Source organism: Phallusia mammillata, chromosome 7 (assembly GCF_965637545.1).
Source record: "Phallusia mammillata chromosome 7, kaPhaMamm4.hap1.1, whole genome shotgun sequence".
Taxonomy (NCBI): domain Eukaryota; kingdom Metazoa; phylum Chordata; class Ascidiacea; order Phlebobranchia; family Ascidiidae; genus Phallusia; species Phallusia mammillata.
The window spans coordinates 20,243,061-20,266,170 of record NC_137258.1 but is presented as its reverse complement, the minus strand read 5'-3'; the positions used below and the strand labels follow the sequence as shown (position 1 = coordinate 20,266,170).

The following is a 23,110-nucleotide window of genomic DNA, read 5'->3' as shown; positions in this document are numbered from 1 at the left end:
TGTTTTTGTGAGTTAAAACTTTAAAATGTTAGGTAACCTTTACGAAATATGTAATAATAAAATGATATTATCAGTTATAGTTTGTTACCATTGCAAATATATGTAAAAAATGTATTACAAAGCAAAATAAATTCAACCCAATTTGTCATCGGAGTCCATAAAAAGGGTTTTACTTTTTATTACTTAGAACAGGTTACTTTTTATTTTTGGAAGGCAGACTTTCAACTTCTTTTCTTATTAACAGGCATAAGTAATAGGCTAGTAGTAGTACGCAGTTCGCATCACCGATGTTTCACCACATGCACATACAAGAAGTCTCACGAATCACGAGTTGTGACGTCAAGGTAAACATCACGTGATATTACAGCCATAATCTATTCCTTCGTTGTTTCACTGTTGTGCGTGTACATTTGATAGTATACTCTGCAGGTTATCGTTAAACAAAGTCAAAATCATGTCTTTCCAAGTTCTTAAATCAGGATGGATGTTACGACAAAGTAAGTCATGTGTTACCAGGTTTTGTGATAGATTACAACACTTGCATTTGTTTAAAAGGTTTCTTTTTCTTCAATTTTTCTGTTGGTCTTACGTTGGTTTAATTTATTTTTCTTAATTTTTTAGGCAGTATTTTGAAAAGATGGAAGCGCAGTTGGTTTGCGCTATATGCTGATGGAAATTTTGCTTATTTTGAGGATGAATCTAGAAATGACCGCCATGGCAACTTTTGTGTACGTGCCAACTGTAAGGGAATTCAAACAGCTCTCGAATGTGCAGGTTCGTATTGATTTTAGTACTGCATGTGCTTGAAATTTCAATGTTTTAAATGTGTATTAACGTTTAACAGTTGAGCCACCTGAAGGTCACAACTTTGGCTGTCTGTTGAAGCTTGTTGCAAGAGATGGCGACCACTTAGTTGTGGCTGCTATGAATTCAGATGAAGCCTTGTAAGTAACCTATATGACTGTTGTACTTGACCTGAAAATATCTTAAAATGACATATTTCAGGGCTTGGAAAGTTGCGTTAGAACAGATGATTGTAAAACAAGTTCCCCTGCCAGTGCCACAACAGCCAACAACGACTACTGTATATACAACTGGATACCCATATCGCAGAAGTTATGGGAGATATCCATATGCAACTACAGTCACTACTACACACTATCCAGCACCGCAAGTTAACGCAAATTACCCAGTGCAGCAAAATGTCCCACCTCCAGGACAAACTCAATCAAATGGATATCCAGTACAGCAGCCAATGTATTACAACCCTACCTATGGAACTCCAGTGCAAGTTTGCTATAACTCCTATGGCCAACCATACTATGGTAATAGCACTGATATAAATACTGCCTACTGTTGTACTTCAATTTAAGGTTAAACTTGTACCTATATATAAGCTATTGCTGTCAGTGTTATTTACCCTAATGAAGGTGACCTGTATAAGATGTCGAAATGTTGAAATAAAAATACAATTGCCATAAGAGCTCTATAAACTTAATCTTTTACCTATTTCACAGTGAACCCCCAGTCTCAAGTGGTTACAGTGATCAGAGATGGTGACCCCTACTACTATCGCCGCGGTGATATGTTTCTTGGTGTTGCTGCTGGTGCCATGCTTGGAGCTGCCTTGTGGTCACCTTTTCTCTTCTTTTAGTTTAAACTCATTATTCTTCTGATTTCAGTGCAATGTTGACTGTGACCTTCTGTGTATATATTTCCTCTTGTCATGTGTTCCAATCATTCTGTATGCTTTTGTAAATTTTGTATTGACAAGCCTTTGTTTCAATTGCGGCTGCTACTCATTGGTGGGGCAATAAATTACAACATGAATTGAATGGCTGATGATTTTGTAGGTAACACTTCAATGCTGGAATTTCATTCCACAATTTCAGAACATTACCACAGATCGTAAGCTGAAAACAAAACCATTTGTAACTAAGTGCAACAAATACACCAGATATTTTACGATACTTCTGAAATATATAGGATCGCTTTGTGCAATTGTATAATGCTAGAGTCACCTTTACCTGGTGATATAAATGTGCACCAAGAAATAAGTGATATATAATGGTGCATCATGCAGTAATACATGCACCAAGTAACCCTGTATATTCTAGATCAGTGGTTCTCAAACTGTGGTACACGTACCACAAGTGGTACGTCAGGGCTTTTCAGGTGGTACGCCAATAGCTTTCTTCTAAACTTAATTCGGGTCATATCAACAATTGCTTCTCAACTAACCTAAGTGATCAGCCAAGTTTTTAACAGAACCAATGTTCAGGACGTTTTTTAGGAATTGGTAACACGCTGGTTTCATAAATAAGCTAGTGTATAGAAAAGAAAGCGCTAGAAAAGTCGCCAGGTGGTACGCAATCAGTATAAGTTTGAGAACCACTGTTCTAGATGTACCCGATATTTTAAACAGTAGTTTACCTTGTGCCTTCATGCATGTAGTCAAATGCTTTATTGACATCGCATAAGGGCATTGTATGGGTCACAAACTCATCAATTTTAAGATTTTTGGCCATATAGGAGTCCACGAGTTTAGGAACACTGTCAACGCTTTTGAAACCTAAAACACAATAGATTCTTTGGTATACCATGCATGGTTTTAAATAACCTGAGCAAAAAAATCAGAGCCAGTATTTGTGTATAAAACTTGACTATGTTTTGACAATTACTTTCGTTACCATCAGTTCTTTAGAATGATGCAGGCTCAAAAGTATTTTACCTCCAAATGCTGTTCCCTTCCAAGTCCTTCCAGTTACAAGATAGAATGGTCTGGCAGATATTTCCTGGCCACGACCAGCAACACCAATTATAACTGAAACACCCCAACCTTTGTGACATGCATGAAGAGCTGATTTCTGTACATAATAATTGACAAACAGTTGTTACAGGTGGGATAAAGCTGCCTTTGAATCATCAAAGCAGTGTTTCCAACCCTTTGGTCTCACATCCATAAGGGCCCCTGTTAAAGGGTTTATTGAGACTTGGATCCAGTAGTCATTTTAGTTGGTAAATTCAGTCATTAAGAGAGTAATGCCACTGATAACTATCTTATCGATAATTACAAGAATGATTTAAATTTTGCTTGGAGTGCTTTGTTTCACCCTGTAAAAACACTAATGACACTTAGGGGTATCACTACATCTTGGTTGTAAATGCCCACAGTAAAGATTGAAAACATGACAGTGTCTTCTGGCCCAAAATATATTAACAGCTGTAGTAACTTCCAGTACAAAATATGAAAAAAGAATTAGTGAGTATAAAAATTCCATACCATTGTCTTGACATTTCCAATGCATTCAAATGTGAAATCGCATCCCCCATCTGTGATTTCAATAATTTTGTCCTCAATTGGTACTTTGAAGTCCAAAGGGTTGACACATTCCGTTGCACCAAACTCTTTTGCTGGAATTTAAAAACCAAGAAAAGATTTAAGTAACGTTCATCAGAGATAAGGGGTCATAAGTTGTACCAGTTTCAAACTTCTTTGTGTTGATGTCAACTCCGATAATACGAGATGCTCCTGCTGCTTTACATCCCATCACCACAGCCAAGCCAACAGCACCAAGACCCCATACAGCACAAGTCGACCCTTTTTCCACCTAAAATGATAAAATCGCAAAACATTGTCTCATTTACAGTTACCATTACCAACATGCCCAGTGACCCAATAACATCATATGTTAAAACCAGAGTTGGCAAATGCCTGGTATAAGTACTAAAAGTTCATTAAATATAATATATATACATATCAAGCAACTGATAAGTTTGGGGAAAAAATGCCTTAAACAAGATTTATAGTTATGTTTTTACTCTATCCCTGTTGACCTTAATGCATTTTCGGGGCTTTCTTGAGCAGTTGCCATTGCGGTTCAAAATGCTTTAAAAACCATCCAACAATTAATAAAGTCACTGATCTTTATAAACCCGGCCTAGATTGTGTTTCTGAGAGTCACTGTCAAAGCATTTTGAAGTGCAATGGCGTCTGCTCAAGGAATTGCCTACCAAAGCAATGGTCATACATTTGGTGCACTTAATAATAAAAGTAGCTATAGCAGTGGGTCAGTTTAATTCAGAACTAAACAGTTCCTTTTCAACTTAAGTTTTGTTTTTTACCTTTGCAGTGTTTAAGGCAGCACCATAACCAGTTGGAATACCACAACCCAGCAAGCACACTTTGTCAAGAGGTGCCGCTTTGTCGACCTGTAAAGTACAAATATTTGCTCACCCTTTTAGAAACAGACTCTTTAGTCAGCAAATTTTGCAAGGGGTATTGATAATTACCTTACATAAAGAGATATCAGCCACAACAGTGTATTCACTGAATGTTGAAGTGCCCATGTAGTGAAACACTTCTTTACCCTTGCAAGAAAAGCGAACTGTACCATCAGGCATTAGGCCTTTACCCTGCAAATAATAAAAATGTTTTTTTAAGCTCACTGTTGTACACCGTTTATTAGATTTTTGACCCAATAAATCATCATTATTGTAATCATCAATGAATGACCTAATAATGTTTTTGGTATTTAATGACATAAAACGTACCTGAGTAGACCTGACTTTTTGGCACAAATTGGTTTTGGAACTTTGACAAAATTTGCATGCACGGCACTGGGGAATGTACAAAGGAATGACATGGTCACCTGCACAAAAACACATTACCAGTTTAAGCAAAATACAAACTAGATGTTTTAATGTGTTTTACACAGTTTGCATTATATTTAGCTTAGCTGTACAGCAGAGGTACCAGCATAAAAAAAAACTGGGTCTAGGTGTAAGATCTTTTGATTTTGTTTTTGTGACTAACTAACAAGGAGTAAACTAACTAACTAAATAAAGCTTCACATATATATATTTATTTTGGGACGTTAAGCAAATTGTAAAGAGATAGTTATGATATATAATTAAACAGTTTAAACACTGATGTATGTAAAGATATGTGAGAAATGCATTCATTTTCATTGGCTGCCTTGGGCATGTTGCAAGTGTCCAGAACTAAAATAAATAAACTTCATCTATTCTAGACCTTTGACCCAGTTAAGGTGCCCTGCCTAACAGTACGCTTCCAATTTTTTTCATGTGTCATGCAAAGCGATGAGTTTAAACCAATCAACCACAGTATTGTGTTTTTCATTCAGAAGCAAGTCATAAAACATTTTTGTGTTAGTTTTACCTATTTCAAAATTAGTTACACCTTCTCCAACACTTTCAACCAGACCAGCTCCTTCATGTCCCAAAATAACAGGGTATGCTGCTTCTGGATCCTCACCACTCAATGTGAATGCATCAGTATGACAAACACCAGTTGCAAACACTTTAATTCGGACCTAAGTAAACAAATTCATAAAGTTATATGGATTCATTAATATGACTTGATACGGTTTTTGGGGCTGCTCCAAAATATACAATCATCACAATCTACCATTCAAATCATAAAATTTACAGTGTTTATTATAATCAAATTAATGCAATGCTCAGACTTTAAATGCATGTTATTTCCAGTCTTCTATGTTTCACATTGAATTATAGTGCAATTTGTAATTGCGAACCCCTACCCCAACTGTACTAGTAAGAGGTCTAACCATCTGCGTTTTGGAAGGTATTATTTATCCCACTTCATAGAAAACAAACTAGTGTTTTGAGGCATTTAGGGTGACATGTGATCTTCTGAAAGAACTATATGTAAACATCATCTTAATAACAAACAAGTTAATCCCACTTTAAAAAAAAAAACGAACCTCATGTGCTTTTGGTGGGGCAACCTCCACTTGTTCAATCACTAGAGGCTTTTTGGGTTCCCATGCAACTGCAGCAGAACAGGTGATTACCTAAAATTGAGTTTCAAGTTTTAACTCTATTTTTGCAATCTTCACCAATTTGAAGACTTACCTTACCCACAGTTTCTGACATTTTAGATGATGATAATGAATGGCAATATTAAAAATTTACACTATTTCAGGTCTGTGAAAGTTACAGCATACCGGTTTATAGCATGTTGTTACGCAATTTATGGGTGCAATCTTATGCTAATCTACATTATTTGGACAAAACTACGCTTAGAAAACTACATAACAGAAACGTTTTTGGTTCTCTTCGTGTCTGGCATCTGTGCACAAAGCGTGCTGCAAGTGCAAGGAGCAAATGAGCTACTTTGCAGGCATGTGTGAGCACACGTGCGCATGTGGGCGTGTCATTCTCTGAATTTTTTAGCCAACACAGTTTGCGTGGTTCTCTTTACTTCGTTTTCTATTACTACATGCTGAACAACATTTTCTGAGACAAATATGTTTAAAGCAGCATCAACCCGATCAATTTTTCAATACCACTGTGACAACAACTAACCAACATCTTTTTATCGTTTCGTGCGTATTCGTAATTCGTACATGTTGCTAAAACCACATCGATAAAACGCACAGAAACGAAAATGAAATTACAATAATACGTTTCTTCTTTATTTCATTATCAACCCTGCGTTTTACATGTGTTTTCTATGTTATGACTCTGGTACATCATCCACTTCCGAAGTCTTTCTAGTCTTGAAGTAAAAATGCATTTATGACACGAACATAATTTGTTCATTGTTATGAAGTGCATTCTTTATTGCATCCCTCGCAGTAATACCAGGGACATTGTCCAAACTGACGTCGAAAGTAAACCAATCCATGGAAAACATGAAGCAACAGCACCAGAAATGCGAAAGCAGTAGCGGCAGCAAGGACCCTGTAAAGAAGTAAAACTTACATAAGTTTGAGAAACTATAAAAAGTCGTACCCAGAACCTTTACATACTGTGTCATGTCCGAAACTGCCTTTGACCCAGCAATGGAACCGCCTATCAAATATAGGGTTGCCCAGATACAGTTGTAAACCATTCCAAACACAGGCATCCGTGTTATCTTCAATACCTTGCACTTGACATCCATTTCTGTGGCCAGAATGCCGAGCAACACACTGCAGGAAGTAACAACTCACTATCAAACTTATTTGTCATCAGTTGAATACAAATTGTTTATAAGTAGGTCTACATTTAAATGATAACAATTAAGTTACCATAGATTCGAAATGGGGACAAGAGCTGTATTCCGGGGGCACCGCTATAGCCTCACCAGAAACACCCACTAAAATCAGTGATGAGTCATTTTCTTTTCTAATGGACAGATTTGAGTGTGTGCTGCAAATATCTTTAACACTCTTTATCCATATTGAGGTTTGACACGATCACAGTTTGTTGTTTAGGTACTCTATTCCAGTGCTCTTCAACCGGTGTGCACGGTGTAGGCTACCCTAGGGTGCACCAAAATATGCATGGGGTGCACCAGTATGAAAGGGTATACAAGGGTGCATCACAAACTTTTAATGAACCATTAATATTTGACCTTTAGGATATTAGGGTGTAGGTTTCAATTTACAAATGAACCTTTTATTTTTTTTAAATGTTGATGTCTAACACTTTCAGTGCAGTCGAGGAATATCTACTTCAAAAGACGCTTTGCGCACCATGCAGATTCATTAATTAACGGCAAAAGTTTTTGATCAAAAATGTTTACGTCAAAAGTTTCGATTTTAAGTAAACAGGGTGCATGAGTTCGTCACAACAACTTTAAGGGTTCACCAGACCAAAAAAAGTTGAAGAGCACTGCTCTATTCGACTTGATTAAATCCGAAATTAATACCGAATTTCCACACGAGTTTGCCATTGACATTTTTAGTAGGGGGGCACAGACATTGTTATTTAAAGGGGGCCACGAGGCCCAAAACATACTTTTAGGGGGTCACGGTCCATGAAAGTTTGAGAACCACTGGTATAATCTATAGATGTAGCATTCAACAGCTTTTGGGCAAATTTAGTATAAAAACGATAACCAACGAACTAGAAAAGTACTTATAACAAACAATAGCTTTTTGCCTATAGTACGGTATAACACACACCAGTGACATTTAGAATATCTGAAGGTAAAAGTTCTATACGTTACTCACCCTGTCATAATCCAAGAAACAATAAAAAAACACATCGAAAATCCTAACGGACACGGCATCCTATAGCTTTCCCCCGCATGCGACCAACCGGCGATCAGTGTCCAACACAAAAATGCTCCTACAATTTCAGCAAGAAATAGTAATCCCTCCAATGAGAGTAGGAATGATTTAACGTTCTGCTTGCTTGGTTTGACAACACGGCAACTTTCTACACCGCGAATAGGTGGCTCTGGTGACCCGCTTACCAAAGCCGAAACTGTTTCTGCGGGTGGACTTGGAGCCTGTTTTTTCACCCATGATGTATTCGACCTGCCACTCTCGGTACCATTAAAAGACTTTAATGACCTAGTTGAGGCTGAACCCAACGGAACATCGCTCATATTTTGCGGAACGTCTCCCTTTTTAGTCGAACTTTTTGCATCGTCAGTAAATTCCGATTCCTCGTCTATATCGCTGAATCTGTGTCGACTGTGAGCCAACTCGGAAGAAAGTCCTTCTTCATTATCAAGCGGCAACTGAACTCTACTATTTTCGCCGCAGTCCATGTATTTCATTGATGTTGTGTCACTTGATTCTTCAGGGGCTCGAGGCGCATTGTCCTCATGTATCTTCTCAGACATGGCTTACTGTTTTCTTTTGGGTAATTTTTAGCTACCCTAGATTTAAGTACAGCTTAATAGACCACTGTTGAATCATGTGCCATGCTGTGCTCCACACTTAGAGTGAATGCCACAGTTGTGAAATGTCCTGAAGGAGATATATATCATTGAATGCCCGGAGCGCCAATTCAATTTCAATCATTAACCCATAAACAACCTGCATCCCAAGATAGCCGGTCACCAGGTAACGAGCCTAAGAACCCCGCCCAACCAATTTCTTGTTGTACACGCTTGTGTTGCCGAGAGCCTGGTTCAGCGAGAGGTTTCGATCGTTGCCAGGTTTGACTTGTCGTCGTATCGCACACGAACGATAAACGCTATGCAACCTTCGGTAAACGAGTTATGGACGATGTATGCGCGCATGTCACAAGTTTTAATAGAATTAACAAAGCGAGCGACGAAGCAGCAATTAAAGTACAAATGAAATGTTAGCTTTTGTGCATTTTATACAATAAATAAATATTTTTTTATGATTTGGTTAACTTTGAAGTATGTGTAATTATTATATATTACTTTTGAACTTAGCACACACAAAAACATGTGAAACTTCTTAGAACATTGAAGAAACAACGCATGTACAGCAAAAAAGCTAAACAAAACACACGAAACAACGACACATAGCAACAGTGCAGACTACACTTCGTCCTACTCATTTTTTCAGTGTATTATACGTGACAACAAAATGTTTTAGTACCAGTCTGTAGGGTCCTGATTTTAATCCCTAATAGCTTTTTTCCAATTGAATAAACAATCTTGTACAGTGTTTTAATTACAAAAGGGAACTCAATTTATGGCAAAATTTCGCTCTAGGTCTACAGTTCATCTAAAACGAAAATATTTGTACGATAGAAAAACAGCTACAAAGATTACCACCGTACACCCGTCAAAATATCGTCAACATTATTAAGCACTTAATGCTCGACACGGTATTAAGTACATAATGTACTTTGGAACATTCAAACATGATTTGACAAGGTTGACACCGCGGTGCTTCTTCTACGCCATGATCTCAGCAGACCTCGGTTGAAGGCAGATTTCAAGCTGCTCGTGCTACTGGTACGCCCTCTTCTGGTGGTGTCTCGGTTAATCCTGTACAACTGCATGTGACGCTGTAGACCTCGGCGCACCTGAAAAGTTTGCTAGTTTTGGTGAACCCGGTTTTGGCAGCAAAGTCGGAGGGTTAGAGTTAACTTCAAATATGTTTTTTTTTTCAGAAATACAGGAATATAAAAAGAAAAACCGGTTTTCACTCTCCTTGGTAATTTCGGATTCAGTACAAATAATGCACAAGGGACTGTCACTGACACCTATCCAAAGTTTAATAAAAAACAATCACAGGGCAGGACGAAAAAACATATCAACTAAACCTGCTAGGACAAATTGGTTAATATTGTTTCATGCCGATTTTTTTTAATTTCGCCTTTTTTTACGTATTTATGTAAACGGGTAAACTGTCTTTTTTATTAAGCAATTGTCCAATTTTTTAACAATTGTATTCATATTTTTTGCACTCTTATCTAAATGACAACTTCTTTACCTCGTGGTTGAAGACGCAGTAAACAAGGAAGATAGCGAGACCCTGAATGGAGTTAAAGATGACGAAAATCACCGTCAGAGCATAGCTTTGGTAGCCGAACATTCCTACAATCCACGGTATGCCCAAAAGCGGCAGAAGAACGATGGCTCCTGTAATTCAACAACATTATGTATGACCGCATATGAATAGGTAGTAGTAACGCCTGTATGGAATACTGAGTATAGAAGAAAAGTTGTTTTACCTTTCACAGCAGTTCTGACATCAGCAAGGAAATTCCTGTCGCTTCCATTGGATGATGACGCAGCGCGCGGTCGCTCAGTGACGCGGTTTTGAAGATAAACTTGCGACGGGGAACGGGGTTTGGGTCTGTGGGTTAAAACGCCATTTAGAAAAAAAGTTTTGGAAACCTTAAGCGCATAAAAATTTCAGGTTCGACACAGAATTTTGTGCGAAACTGAAAACCTCACAAACCTTGCACTAACTGTCAGTATTTTTTTACAATTTTAATTTTTATTATTTTTTAATGCTCTTTGCGACATCCAACGGCTTTTAGCAAACTTTTCTGTTGTTAGTTCTTACGTCAGCAGAATTTCTCACTTGTCACATGGACAAATCAGTCATGCATGCAACTCAGTCAGACACAAATAAAAGTACAACTATTAAATTCAGTTGGTGACAAATTTTATGCTTTCAGTATTTTTATCATTATGTAAGCAAATTGACCATACTTGTTGTTAGAGACAGAACTGCTGCCATGCAATGTTGAGTCATCGGTTTCAACTATGCTGCTGGCAAATTGTTCGCTTGCGGTTGTTCTGTATTCGGGTCCTTTCGATGTAGGTTTTCCTTTGGGCCTAAAGGCGGAATTGTGGTAGCCGTGTCCCTGACTGCTCATCTGGTGCTGAGCTGTAAAGGGCTTCATGCCTTTGCTTCGTTCCGAAAGTTTTACCAAAACCTGAAAACACATTAGTGGCGTATTAAATTTAGCCCCGAAGTATGATTTATGCTACTATTAACTTGCATTTTCGCCTTTGTATAACATATATTGTACAAAAAAAAAACAGATATGTAAGCGGACCCGAACCCGAAACAAAAGTTGAAACCCAGACAAAACCCGATCCGATAAAGGAAAAACAGAGCCTAAGACAGGCCTGAAATTCGGCATAAATCATACCAAGCGTAAAGCCAGGTCCGAATCAAGCCCGTTTTAATGCAACTTAAGCCCAAGTCCGATCCAAAAAGCCCGGACCGATCTACACTACTCTGCAGCCAACAATACGATATACCGTAGTGTATTTCACTTCTTGTAAGGTAATTCAATCTTTACGTTATGAGCTTTGAAAAGAAGTATTGGTGAGTACCATGTTGCCACAAACCTGAATAACTTTGCACAGGATGACAATGTTAAATACGATGACGGCGATTGCTGGACCGATGAAACTCCACGTCATCCCTGATTTCGGATTCAGCCAACAGATGGCGTACTTCCTTAAATCTGCAATTCAAAACTACGTGTAATTTTTCTCCTTTTCTGAACTAGGGTTGTTAGCAACAGGCATGAAATTGAGCCCCGAACCCAAAATTACACGCCCGAAACCAGGCCAGAACTGAAATTTCTGTCGAAACAAAGTTCGGATTAGGCCCGAAAGTTGGTGAATTTACGTCACAAATTAAGCCGAGTCTGAAGTCAGGCCTGATTTAAGCCTGTTTTAATTAATGTCTGGCCCAAACCCGGCCCAAACCCGAACCCCAAAAATTCCAGCCAAACAAAAAAATATCGACCCGACTTACAACTCTGTTTATCAAATTCCCCTAAAGATCAAACTTACCGTCGTATGAAATTGGAGGGTAAAGGTATTCGCCAGGCGCACAGTATTCAAGAGGCTGTATGTAGATGTCGTTGGGCAAACCATACCCGGCCGAAATGCCTACGATAATAATGGGCAGAAACCATCCGATTGCATACATCCACCAACGGCTTACCAGTTTCGAGTGAACGAAAACCTTAAAATTTGGAATTGAGGGTTTAACAAAAAGTCTATGGCAAAAACATTACAGTTTTTTGTCCGTTCTACGTACGCAGTTTATGATTTTCTTAACATTCAAAAAATGCAAGCTGTTACTGTTGACTGCGGATCACGTTTTTATGTGACAAATTATTTACTATGCGTCGAAAGTTTTCTGCTATTGCTAAAAGTAAATGGGGCTTTGTTTATGAAACAAATTTTTAATCAGCAAAATTAGTTCAATTATAAACAAACCAGAATAAATTTTGCTTCGTCAATAGAAAAACTATATGGCTGGCTGAAAGAGTAGTTTTGTAACCAATAAAGTTCTTTCGAGCGTTAGTATACTGAACTGAACTAACATTCACTTAGGTGAAAGTCCAAACATAGTGCGTTGAGTTTACAAAGACCGAACCACAACCTGTGCCCAATTTATTTTCTTCGTATCATTCAATAAGCGGGCTTTCTAAATTCTATTGCCGGATGCTGGCAGCGCATCATACATGCTGGTGGTGAAAGAATAAAACTCAGTCACAAGATTTCTATACAAGGCTTTAAGGTGCCAAGAGGGCGATGACTTTTAAGGGTATTCACTGATGCTTACCTGAACCACATACAAATAGAGAAATATTCCTTCAACAAACATCCACATAAAAGTTGATAAGAGGAAGTAGTGAGTGGCAATAGTGGTCGCCACGCAAAGCTGGTTTGACTGGACAGCAAAATCGGCACCGAGCTGAAAACAAATAACACTACTATAATACAAAAATAATAGCCAAGCATTGTGGGTAAGTGACGCAGGATTAGACATTGTGTTGTAACCAAGGAGAAAAATGGTAATTAATTTATTAAGTTCGCGACACAACCAGCGGGCAAACAAAGGAATTAGTATTCAAGACAGTGTAAAATCGTGTCACAACAGCGCTTTAGAAATACGAATACAAAGTTAAAAGGGCCAAAATTACCCGAAAGTACAAAACCTGCTGGTCTGAAACGACATTATTTTTAAAACAAAGCCCGAAAGTGGCATAAATGGCGACACAAAGGAGGCCGAGAGTGACGTCCAGTGCCGGATTAAGCATTAGGCAAAGTAGGCACGTGCCTACAGGCCAGTCAAAAATCCAAGCCACTTACAACGATCTTTGTGACAATGATTTGGCAACACTGATAATTCTATTTTCTTAGTTGGCAACCCTGATTTTCGGGCCACTTATAAAATGTGCCTACAGGCCAGCAGACCCTTAATCCAGCACTGGTGACGTCTGGCCTTAATCAATCCCGTTCTTTTCAAACCTAGGCCTGAACCCGAACAAACCCAAACTCGACCCGAAAAGCCCATCCGGACATAAGACTCTGGACAAATATATCGGATAAGTCCACATAAGCCAGTGTACATTAAATATGTATGGTACATATGTCTGTTAACGTTTAGATTTAGTTTGGTCTCACCACGTTTTTCTGTTTACCTGAATAAGGTGAACGAAAAGCAGAGCGATGACAAGGTTCATGTGAGCTTTCAAACGATCGTTGCGCACAGATTCGCGCACGAGACAGAAGGCTATGAACGATATGAGCAGGGAAACGACTGACACTACTGAACCGGCATATTCCAGTATGTTCAACCACTGCAAAGAAATATATGTTGTTTTCAAACTTTAAGGTTGTGTGAGTAATATAACAAATAAAGGGTAAATGCTTTGTGGCAGAATTTCGCAAATTTTAAGATTACTCGTTTTTAAAGTTTATCAGACTCGAATTAAAATTCATCAGCAAAATCTGCTCTTGAAATTATTTGTAGTTTTTTTGAATATCATTTGCGTAAACTATTTAAAAAACATTGGAATTTTTTTTGTTTATTTGTTTGCGTTTTTAAACGAAAAAAGATTGCTGTTTTTGCTTACCGCATCTTGCTCTTTCGTGGTGTTATATTTCGGGGTGTAAGGCATCATGAAGGCAGCAAAGTTGGTCGTGTGATTGCAATGACATGTGACACCTTCGTCATCGGCACCTGTCACGTAGCATCCGGTCGACTGCCACTGCTTGGTGTCAGCATCCAGGTATTCACATGACAAACATCTTCTCACCGAATTTGATTCGGAACCCGGAGCCGAAATCACATCGTTCGCAAATTTCATTCTGTAAATCAAATAAGATATTATAACAGGGTTCTAGTGGTTCCCAAGTCCCAACATTTTAAAACCAATTCCGCACTTAACAATTTAAAGCATTTTTCCCCAATAGACTACATAGGAGATGCTAAACCATACTAAGGTCGTTGAAAATTGGGTCTCTTTGCAATATCACAGGTCGTATTCCCCGAGCTAAAGTGTCTATTTACAAACCACATGTACAAATTGAAGTTAATTCCTCTCAAACAAGTTTTAAAAATTCCCTCCCGTATAGTAACCACTGTTCTGAACAGTGGCTTCACTTTGTAAAATACAGCGTTCGTAAGTCATATACTTTCTGCTTTGTGGGAACGTTGTGTTTTTTAACGTCTCGTATGTGAAGTCAGTAACTTTACAATAAAAACTGCGGGAAGAGCAAAAATTAATGCTTACTTGTAAGTGACTGGAACAGACTTCTTTTCCTTATCGGTGGCCGTACTCAACGAAACGACACCACCTTCGCCGACGAAGAACTTTGATTTTAGAGTTGGATCCGAACTGTCGTTTCGTATTTCCTTCATCGTTTCTCTCCACGAATTGTAGTGAAGGGCATAAACTACATTAATTACACTTAGAATTAGATTTAATTCAAAATAAGTGAGTTAAAAAGTAAGATTTCTATGTACCATAAACATCGGACGAATTGTCACCAAGAAATGGTTCAGTCCAGATTTGAGTCCCCGAAAACGAAAATTCAACCGTTTGGTTTCCGTCTAAACAAAATCACACAAGTTCACACAACAATACATATAACACATCATGTTGGGCAAAATTTACTCATTCATACATACAATCTCTTTTGCAGGGATGTACAGCCTTTTACACTGATGGACTAAATACAATTTAAATGATTAGACCACCGGTCGTATGTTAATAACACAAGTTGACTTTACCTTGTCGCTTATCAAATACTTCCATATCCAGCCACCAGTAAAATTTATAATTTTAACCGTATAAGTCCCAGAAAACTGTAGAACCGGGCGTATAAATCTGCTCCGAAAAATGGACTCTCTGTGCTAGGACTGCTTTAAAATGGTCTTGTGGGCCACACTTCATTTAAATTCCAGACCTTATTTATTTGGTTTTGGGTCGCGAGTTGCACACCCCTGGTTTACTGTATGCAGGTGAAGAAATCCAAATCCCAACCAACGTAGCCATTGCCCATAGGAATAGCTCACCTTTGTTGTTCGAATATCTTCCCATTTTGACGCTCATCGTGGTTTTGTCCACTTCGCTGGTCGGAGCGCCTTTCGTATTGCTCAGGATAAGCTTTGAAAATTGACCCACGTACGTTTCGCTGTCCACCAGCACAGTCTTAAAGCGGTCGTCGCTACTACTTCGCGAAGTCTACAACAAAATGAAATTATAATTGCATCTGATCAATATACGAAGAATGAACGTCAAACTATAAATGATATAATTATATGATATAACTATATCAATGTGATGTGCCACAAAACTTTGCATTGAATGTTGAAGCAGATCCATCAACTTTTTAACATGGTGTATAAAATAATTCTGTGTAGTCTGTAGTGCTACTATATACAGCTCTTTAATTCATCGGTAAGCGATGCTATAGTTAGAAACATGCGCAAAAAATGCAGTCATGTTTTCGTTGTCTCATATTTTCAAAAGCATTTACCAAATAAGAAAGTCTACAGGAAAAATGGTCGGGGTAATTTTCACAGCCACTTTGCGAAATTTAAGAAAATTGTCACCAATTACAAGCTTTATTTAATTATCTTTGAAAAAATCTCCTAATATGCAACCTGTTAGGGGGAATGCTTGTTCAGTATTTTCACTGATGAATACTGTTGAACAAAATCAAATCATTTACCTGTTTCCATGCGTCGACGCTTGAGCTACCGATAGCGGTGTCCACGATGCCAACGTAATTGTCCAACATGTCTTTGGCGAAATTCACTGCGCCTGTTGGGTTGGCGCGCATTATAACTGTATTGGCGAATTTACTGCTGATCTTCGCCAAATGTGTCTGGACCTCCAGCAGTGTAAACATATCTGTTGGGTTTTGAGGCGGATGGGCCTTAGATCCGTTCTGAACTCCGGTGGTAAGAGCAAGTATAAGATTGCTACTGTAAATGTAAAATACCAGAGTTGAAAATGAACTTATAGCATCTCAAAGTACATTGGGTACACTACATGACCTATGACGACGTAACGATAATCGAAACGTCGAAATTTAGGATTTTTTTATTTCTATGTTTTCTGTTTGACATTTCTCGTACAATAAAATTATGTTAATCACGGAAACTTAATCACAGATGAGCCAGAGAAACTCCAGTCCGGTTTGGGGAAAACCACTGATGAAATCCCAAAGGTACTTTTTGCGAAGAAGCTTTGTAAAGTTTATGACAGATATTCTACCCGTTTTGTCTCGTTTTGCTGTGCTGTTTTTGAAGATACAATTACCCACCAAATTTTTCTTGACAAACAAATTCGCAAAATTGTCGCAAAAACTTAAAGTTTAAATAAGCCTTGTTAGTGACGGTTTAATGCGCGATAAGTACAAACTAAATCAGGTTTTGAAAATCGTTTTCATCTTTCGGGCAATGTGCGCTTCTATAAATTTACAACATTTTTAAAACAAAAAATCCAAAATTTCCGATTGCCTTGCTTTTGACCTCCCTTTATCAAAGCCTTAGCTAAACCGCAGTGCTTGACTGGTACCAAACCTATAATAATATCGAAGTCGCCTTACGTTAAAGAGTTGCAAATGATTTCATTAATCAGTGGACATTTGTCCGCTGTGTTGTGGTTCTCACAGAGAAGGTGCCTCAAGTAATCGTAGTTGTTCGATAAAAGGAATAGAAGGTCAAATTTAATGTCCAAAATCTCCTGCGATGTGTTGTGTGTTTTGGCGATCTGTGTAACAAAAATTATTCTGCCAATTTTAATTTTCGTTTTCGATAAAGTTGTTAAGTAAGAGCAGTGAACCGGGGAGGAATTGGAATGTTTAAACTTAAGGGGAGAAATTTACTTTATTTTGTACATGGTTTGTAAATAGACACTTAAGTGTTGGAAATATAACCTGTGGAGTTAATGAAAGACCCAATTTTTAATGATCTTTGTATGGTTTAGCTCAGAGGTCGGTGCGTTAGGTGGTTTTTCATGGCACTCCAACCGATTTGCGTGTTTATATTGAAGTAACAATTTAACCTGTTACACTGCTTGCTTATAGTTTTTAATCGTGTCATTGTCTTAACATTTGGCCTTACGTGCATGAAACGCTCTGCTTTCTCTTTACTATTGATGTCAGCATGCACAAACCACTATTATATAGAAGAAAAAAAAACGTTGGCACGCGACACGTAAATTGGCACGCGTCGCCAAAAAGGTTGCCGATCCCTAGTTTAGTATCTCCTAATTTTTTACCATTATGCTTACCTGGTCTATTATAATCATGGATCTGAGGCTTTCCTTTAGCAGACAAGTTTTGTCATATTTTCCGATTAGAGCCGCGTGCCACAAATCAGGAATTTCGCCCGAACAGTCGTAACTGTATCGGACAGAAAGCATGATGTGGCTGAAATACTGGTTGACGGTTTTTCGACCAATAGCGCAATCAAGGCTAGCTCTGAAAAACAACAAATTGTGGTGCAAAGAACAAAATTTGACTTAATGGCCAACTTAAGGGTTAAGTTTAACTTAAAATGAGGTCCTAGCGAGTTAATGAAGAACACAACGGCCTAAATGGACGAAAAAGCGACATGCTTTATTATTAAAAAGTTTTGGCAAATGCTCATGCCATCATCAGTGATTTCAACATTCTAATAAAATCGCAAGATTAGAAAGCCACAAGTTTTAGAAATATATGAAATTTTTGGAGATTTTTTTACCTGTTGTTATTGAAATGTTTGTGCATTTCAGGGTTATCGGACCGATTCACTAAACGTTCCATTTCAGTGTCAATAGACGTCAATACTTCATTCAGATTATCCTTGTCAGAAGTGCTAATCCTTTGATCTAAACCCAAAACGAGTTAAAGTATTTTTTTTATAACAGCTATGAAATATGCTATAGAAACATATTTTATATTGGGATTATCTAGAAGCGTATATACTAACCAACGATGGTATCACACTAAAATTTCGATATGACGAATATACCAGGTCTTTTTAAAGTTTTGCACATAATTTATATGCATTCTAATCATGTTTGATACTGGGATTATGAAGCATCATGGACGCAAGGCCCATTGAATGCAATATGCCGAAACAGCCGGTCACCAAGCATTCCCGTATATGTGTAGCTCGGTTGGTAGAGCGCGAGTCCCGGAAAGAGTCCTGTCGTTGGTTTGAACGCATTTCCATATGGTGAATGCTTGGTGACCGGCTGATTCGGTTATACACCTTCACCCTCAATGGGCCTGGCGAATTATGATTTGTTTATGAAGGTGCCGTGATCGCTGGTTGACATAAACGCTTCAGGGCGGAACCGAGTTATGAATTTATGTTCATCTTAACTTATGAGATCATCTATAAGCGTTAATCCCAAATTATCAATGTGACAGGCAAGTTAAATCATTTTAAAGCTGTTAATATGTCTTCTTTCCTTTTGCAGTGTCAAGTTAAACGGCTCATGGTTACAATTTGTTTTCAAATGTGTGCTATGTTTCATTTTCTCACCTTCCGCCACAAGTCTTGTTGTAATTTCGTGGTGGACTTGATCTAGTTTCCAATAGTCCAAGGGCGAACTCGACGGCTCGAAGACCAAAGTCTCCATCAGGGCTTTGGAGCCGAAGAGAGCAATCAGAGAAAAGTTATAGGTGCCGAGGCGGTCGTGTAGTGTCTTTGGAATCGGGCCCACGTATGGATCAACTTTAAAACAAACATTGTTGTCAAAATCGACGTACAGTAGACCTCCGGACCCGTTTGTTTCTTAAGTTTCATCCCAATCAGTTGAAGAACCGTATTAACCGGATCTGGTTTTAGCGGGGTATACTGTATAACTGCACAAACTTTTCAACACTATACACAGATCTATTCACGAGTTTATGAAAAAATAACGGCACAAATAGACGTAAAAAGCGACATGCTTGATTATTTTCGGCAAATGCTTATGCACCATGAGTAGGCCTACCATACGTCCTCTTTTTGGAGGACATGTCCTCCTTTTTAACGAAAAGTAAGTTGTCCTCCAAGGACGATAAAAATAGCCCAAATGTCCTCCTTTTTGAATTTTCTGTATTTACTAAATACTTAAATAACAATTGAGTCTTTAAAACCGTCAAAGAGTGCGAGTTGTGGTCATTATTAATTGAAATTCACAATTTATAATAAGTTAAAATCTTGTGTCTTCATATTTTGGGAAACAAAAGTAAATGTTAATATTCTTTCTCGAGAATGTGTCCTCCTTTTTGGTGATGAAAATATGGTAGGCCTAACCATGAGTGATATGAGAGTCCAAATCAGTTACACCCGTTTATAACATGTAACTTTCCTTTGTCATATCGTGCATAAAAGTATAAAACATTTTTTCGCCTGACAACAGCTATCATAAACAAGAAGCATTTGACGCCACTTTTGGGAAAAAATAGTGTCAGAGTAAAAATATTATAACATACCAGGATTGTACGAGTCATTGCCGTAATTGTAATCACCAGAGTAAATTGCAGATGGTACATCATAACCATAATCGGCAGAAGTAACTCCACTCTAAACACAAAAAAACAACAACAACATAAAATACAAAAATAAAATATCGACCATAAAAGGTCCCAAAAATGCCTCAAAAATGGCGGTTGGTTATTATGTCGGTCAATTGGGTTGTAACCCTGGGCATGAGTCATTAGTTCAGTTTTTGGGTGTCACCACTCAGTAGCTTAAGTTTCAAGGAAAAGGAAATTGCCTCGCTGTTGTTCAGGCCACGCAAGTCGCAACTATACTCCGTCCCAGGGTTTGGCGTCAACGCGTGCCGTGCACATTTCCTCTGCATCACGAGACGCGCCAGTTTGAGTTAAGCATAGGGTGGGTCTCAATCTTTTTCTCCTGTTTACCCCTTTGCAAAGATTTCGATGATTTCTTGACTAGTTGAAAATTTACCTAAAATTTCTTTTACACCCCAATTTCTATTTCTAACACAATTTGCTTGTTTTTCTTTTACACCCAGAGCATGTCAAATTTTCCCACTGACTAGTTTAGGGCCTATTGAAAACGTCAGAACTAAAGGGTACAAAACCGGCGTTTGTAGGTAGAAATGTATGCGGTAGTACACGGTAATATTGATACAAATGTACTGGAGACAACAAGAAAACACACTGAGCTTGATATTTTCGCCAGAACCAAGTATTGTTAGGGACCCCACCCCAAAATTTTAAAAATTGAAAATTTGAAATATATTGGCTCTATAGAAGTTGGATTAACCTTCTACGTATGCGTTTAAAAAAGTGCATTTTGTTTTCTAACAAAAAACACTGAATTGTAAATAGATGACAGACCAAGTAGAGGTATACCTATATATATTATAACTATGAGGACTTGTTATTTAGGCACAGTGCACACACTGACGTTTATTAGGGTAACAAGAACCTGTGATGTGGCCAGCAATTTCAAACAGCTTGTTCTCCCCTGATCAAAGGCCTTCTATTGCTGGCCAACAGCACCGAAAACGGACCAAATAAGGAATAACGCGTCCTAGTGAAACGTTACTGAACTTAAAAATGGTCAAATCTAGGGCTCTTACTTTTTAACGCCGATGTGTATGGTTTAGGGAAAAATACGAAATAAACATTACTTACTGCGAAAATATATCCAATCAACGCAATCTTAAGGATCCAAGAACTCATGGTTGAATTTCCACTACTCTTTACCATATAAATATCAATACAGATACACTTTTTAAAATGCTTTACTTCTCTGCGATATGCCAGAAAACAGTTTTACCAACATTTACCAGCTTAAAGCAATACTCATAAACATAAAACGTTGAGTTCGATCAACGCCAAACAGAGATAAACTGATGAACAAAGCTTTAATCAGCGCTTTACAATTGCAAACATATGCATTTTTGCTCTTCTCCTTTTCAAACCATTCTCATCTAATCAGCCGAAGTAGACTTATGATTTGCGCTGCACAGACCTATTGGCAAGCAAGATCAATCACACCTCACACAAACTGACGAAGGTATTTACGTTGCAAGGGCTTAATATTGCAAGCGCGTGTTTTGCGAAAGTAGCCCTTGAGCACGGGGCAGCGAAATTCAGGAAACAGCCTTGCGTCATTGCAAACTGACATCCGCAGACTAGTATGGCCTCTATATGCAGTCGCTTGAAATACGTCAAGCTATAAATCAACCCTGAATGCACGGAAAACGTTTGGTCTTATTCTTTAATTAACCGCCTTTCAATTTTGGTCAAAGTATGTCAAGAATTTTTCCATCTTAAAAGCGTGTTACTCCAACATTGTAACCTTTTCGTTTACTTACGTTTTTTATGTAGCAGAGATTTAAACGCTGCATATTGTTGATGGAGATGATATCATTGCATATGGAAAACCGGGTGATATGTCGTTGGTTTGCTATGAGAAAGGGGTTATGATTAACTAATATGGAGCTATTTTTAATTGCTTACATCTATGACTAAAGTGATTGTGTGCAAAACGGATTAACTTTTGATACTGTTAAGGGTTTAAACTTTAAACCTAAGTTGTTTTGTCCTGTCACAGAATATGGGGTCACTTTTCAGGACTTCTTTCTGCCCAAAGTGGGCAGACTTGAATGTAAAACGATTTGAGTTCGCGACCACTTCATAACATAAAAAAGATATGTTTCAACTTATACTGGGACAAAACGAGCCATAGATTTAAAAATGCTGAAAAACATGGCTTTAAGATGAAGGAATTTTGAGGTTCGCCATATTGAGCAAGCTTTAAGAGAGCTTGATAGCTATGATAAAACTTCCAACGCCTAAATTCAATTCACCAGTGTCAATTCCAGACTGAAAGTTTTGGTGATGTAGTCGCACGACGTCACCAAAAACTACGTTGTACTTGCGTCTGGATCCGCCAATGACGATTGCGAAAGTGTCTGGTCTGAAATCTCTACAATGGCGTTTGCGTTAACCTGAAGGCCAAAGGTGGTTTTCATTTTCGCGTGTTCATTCAAATTGACAATGGCTTAGAAAGATGATGCACTCATTCCTACGTTGTGGGCAGCACATAATCGAAACCTGAAAACGTTTCCTGATAAATAGAAGTACACGGAGCAACTATAGGGTCCATGATTTCCTTGAAAAAATAGGGTCCATGATTCCTTGTTTATATTATTTTAATGAAATGGCTCACAAATTGTTTCCACAGTGGCTTAGAAGGAAAAAAAGTGTTAGTGAACGCTTAATTTACACAAACGTTTTAAGTAGGCAGAAATATTTACTCAGTAGTACACATTTTTTGGATATAGATTTTGGATAAGTTGAAAAATGCCAACCAACACTTCTAGATGGTGACAGCAGCGCTTGTCCATGCTTTAAAATGTCATTTGAGCACAATCACATACAACTATATTAGCCTTTCTTTTTACTCTGGAACATTTTGACATAATCTTGCTTCCATTTTCTGTCACATTGGACGTTGTTATTTCTTCTGCGATACCAGGCCAATGTGGTCAGAATTTGAACAAAATATTTGTTTAAACTTTAACGGGAATATAAATCATTAGTCAGGTGGCAAAACAGCGGGTTGTGCCAAACTTCATTACAACTACTTCCTTGCAATGGCACCGCAAGATTTGGCACCTCGCA

At 38.1% G+C, this 23,110-nt stretch overlaps 4 protein-coding genes across 5 annotated transcripts; 1 reads left to right on the top strand and 3 right to left on the bottom strand.

The window, feature by feature from the left end:
- The first annotated feature begins 273 nt into the window (after positions 1 to 273).
- On the top strand, positions 274 to 1,830 carry LOC145237537 (pleckstrin homology domain-containing family B member 2-like). Its single transcript, XM_080100442.1, has 6 exons — positions 274 to 344; positions 430 to 497; positions 622 to 774; positions 845 to 944; positions 1,006 to 1,325; positions 1,518 to 1,830. The coding sequence occupies exons 2-6, from the start codon at positions 455 to 457 to the stop codon at positions 1,652 to 1,654; spliced, it is 753 nt and encodes a 250-aa protein (XP_079956568.1). The 5' UTR covers positions 274 to 344; positions 430 to 454; the 3' UTR covers positions 1,655 to 1,830.
- Positions 1,741 to 6,067, bottom strand: LOC145237535 (alcohol dehydrogenase class-3-like). Its single transcript, XM_080100440.1, has 11 exons — positions 5,899 to 6,067; positions 5,748 to 5,837; positions 5,183 to 5,336; positions 4,555 to 4,652; positions 4,294 to 4,416; positions 4,126 to 4,212; positions 3,482 to 3,611; positions 3,284 to 3,414; positions 2,732 to 2,867; positions 2,434 to 2,572; positions 1,741 to 1,913 (listed from the first exon to the last, which is right to left on the bottom strand). The coding sequence occupies exons 1-11, from the start codon at positions 5,917 to 5,919 to the stop codon at positions 1,889 to 1,891; spliced, it is 1,134 nt and encodes a 377-aa protein (XP_079956566.1). The 5' UTR covers positions 5,920 to 6,067; the 3' UTR covers positions 1,741 to 1,888.
- Positions 6,068 to 6,318: 251 nt separating this feature from the next.
- Positions 6,319 to 8,975, bottom strand: LOC145237536 (uncharacterized). The gene is made up of 3 exons (XM_080100441.1): positions 7,986 to 8,975; positions 6,798 to 6,959; positions 6,319 to 6,729 (listed from the first exon to the last, which is right to left on the bottom strand). The coding sequence occupies exons 1-3, from the start codon at positions 8,603 to 8,605 to the stop codon at positions 6,591 to 6,593; spliced, it is 921 nt and encodes a 306-aa protein (XP_079956567.1). The 5' UTR covers positions 8,606 to 8,975; the 3' UTR covers positions 6,319 to 6,590.
- A 9-nt stretch (positions 8,976 to 8,984) lies between these two features.
- Positions 8,985 to 23,099, bottom strand: LOC145237533 (uncharacterized). 2 transcript variants are annotated; one of them, XM_080100435.1, is made up of 20 exons: positions 22,294 to 23,099; positions 21,113 to 21,890; positions 19,940 to 20,030; positions 19,002 to 19,193; positions 18,213 to 18,339; positions 17,761 to 17,950; positions 17,075 to 17,238; positions 16,193 to 16,448; positions 15,534 to 15,702; positions 14,982 to 15,068; positions 14,749 to 14,911; positions 14,089 to 14,323; positions 13,654 to 13,812; positions 12,792 to 12,923; positions 12,011 to 12,185; positions 11,558 to 11,676; positions 10,910 to 11,136; positions 10,423 to 10,547; positions 10,182 to 10,330; positions 8,985 to 9,771 (listed from the first exon to the last, which is right to left on the bottom strand). In XM_080100435.1, exons 2-20 carry the CDS (start codon positions 21,185 to 21,187, stop codon positions 9,601 to 9,603), a joined length of 3,006 nt encoding a protein of 1,001 aa, XP_079956561.1. In that variant the 5' UTR covers positions 21,188 to 21,890; positions 22,294 to 23,099; the 3' UTR covers positions 8,985 to 9,600. The 2 variants fall into 2 exon arrangements, with proteins under 2 accessions (XP_079956561.1, XP_079956562.1); XM_080100436.1 differs by having other exon boundaries at positions 21,799 to 21,890.
- Positions 23,100 to 23,110: the final 11 nt, after the last annotated feature.

What these genes read in the sequence shown, in the direction of transcription:
- LOC145237537 (XM_080100442.1), top strand. Translation starts at nt 455, where the DNA reads ATGTCTTTCCAAGTTCTTAAATCAGGATGGATGTTACGACAAA. An exon ending in AACAGCTCTCGAATGTGCAG is followed by an intron (nt 775 to 844) that starts GTTCGTATTGAT and finishes AACGTTTAACAG; the next exon opens with TTGAGCCACCTGAAGGTCAC. An exon ending in CTATGGCCAACCATACTATG is followed by an intron (nt 1,326 to 1,517) that starts GTAATAGCACTG and finishes CCTATTTCACAG; the next exon opens with TGAACCCCCAGTCTCAAGTG.
- LOC145237535 (XM_080100440.1), bottom strand. Translation starts at nt 5,919, where the DNA reads ATGTCAGAAACTGTGGGTAAG. An exon ending in TGTCAGAAACTGTGGGTAAG is followed by an intron (nt 5,838 to 5,898) that starts GTAAGTCTTCAA and finishes ACTCAATTTTAG; the next exon opens with GTAATCACCTGTTCTGCTGC. An exon ending in GAAGGGAACAGCATTTGGAG is followed by an intron (nt 2,573 to 2,731) that starts GTAAAATACTTT and finishes ATTGTGTTTTAG; the next exon opens with GTTTCAAAAGCGTTGACAGT.
- LOC145237536 (XM_080100441.1), bottom strand. Translation starts at nt 8,605, where the DNA reads ATGTCTGAGAAGATACATGAGGACAATGCGCCTCGAGCCCCTGAAGAA. An exon ending in GTTTCTTGGATTATGACAGG is followed by an intron (nt 6,960 to 7,985) that starts GTGAGTAACGTA and finishes TACTTCCTGCAG; the next exon opens with TGTGTTGCTCGGCATTCTGG. An exon ending in GCAGTTTCGGACATGACACA is followed by an intron (nt 6,730 to 6,797) that starts GTATGTAAAGGT and finishes ACTTCTTTACAG; the next exon opens with GGTCCTTGCTGCCGCTACTG.
- LOC145237533 (XM_080100435.1), bottom strand. Translation starts at nt 21,187, where the DNA reads ATGGTAAAGAGTAGTGGAAATTCAACCATGAGTTCTTGGATCCTTAAG. An exon ending in CAATTCGTCCGATGTTTATG is followed by an intron (nt 14,912 to 14,981) that starts GTACATAGAAAT and finishes TAATTAATGTAG; the next exon opens with TTTATGCCCTTCACTACAAT. An exon ending in TCTATTTGTATGTGGTTCAG is followed by an intron (nt 12,186 to 12,791) that starts GTAAGCATCAGT and finishes CCAAATTTTAAG; the next exon opens with GTTTTCGTTCACTCGAAACT.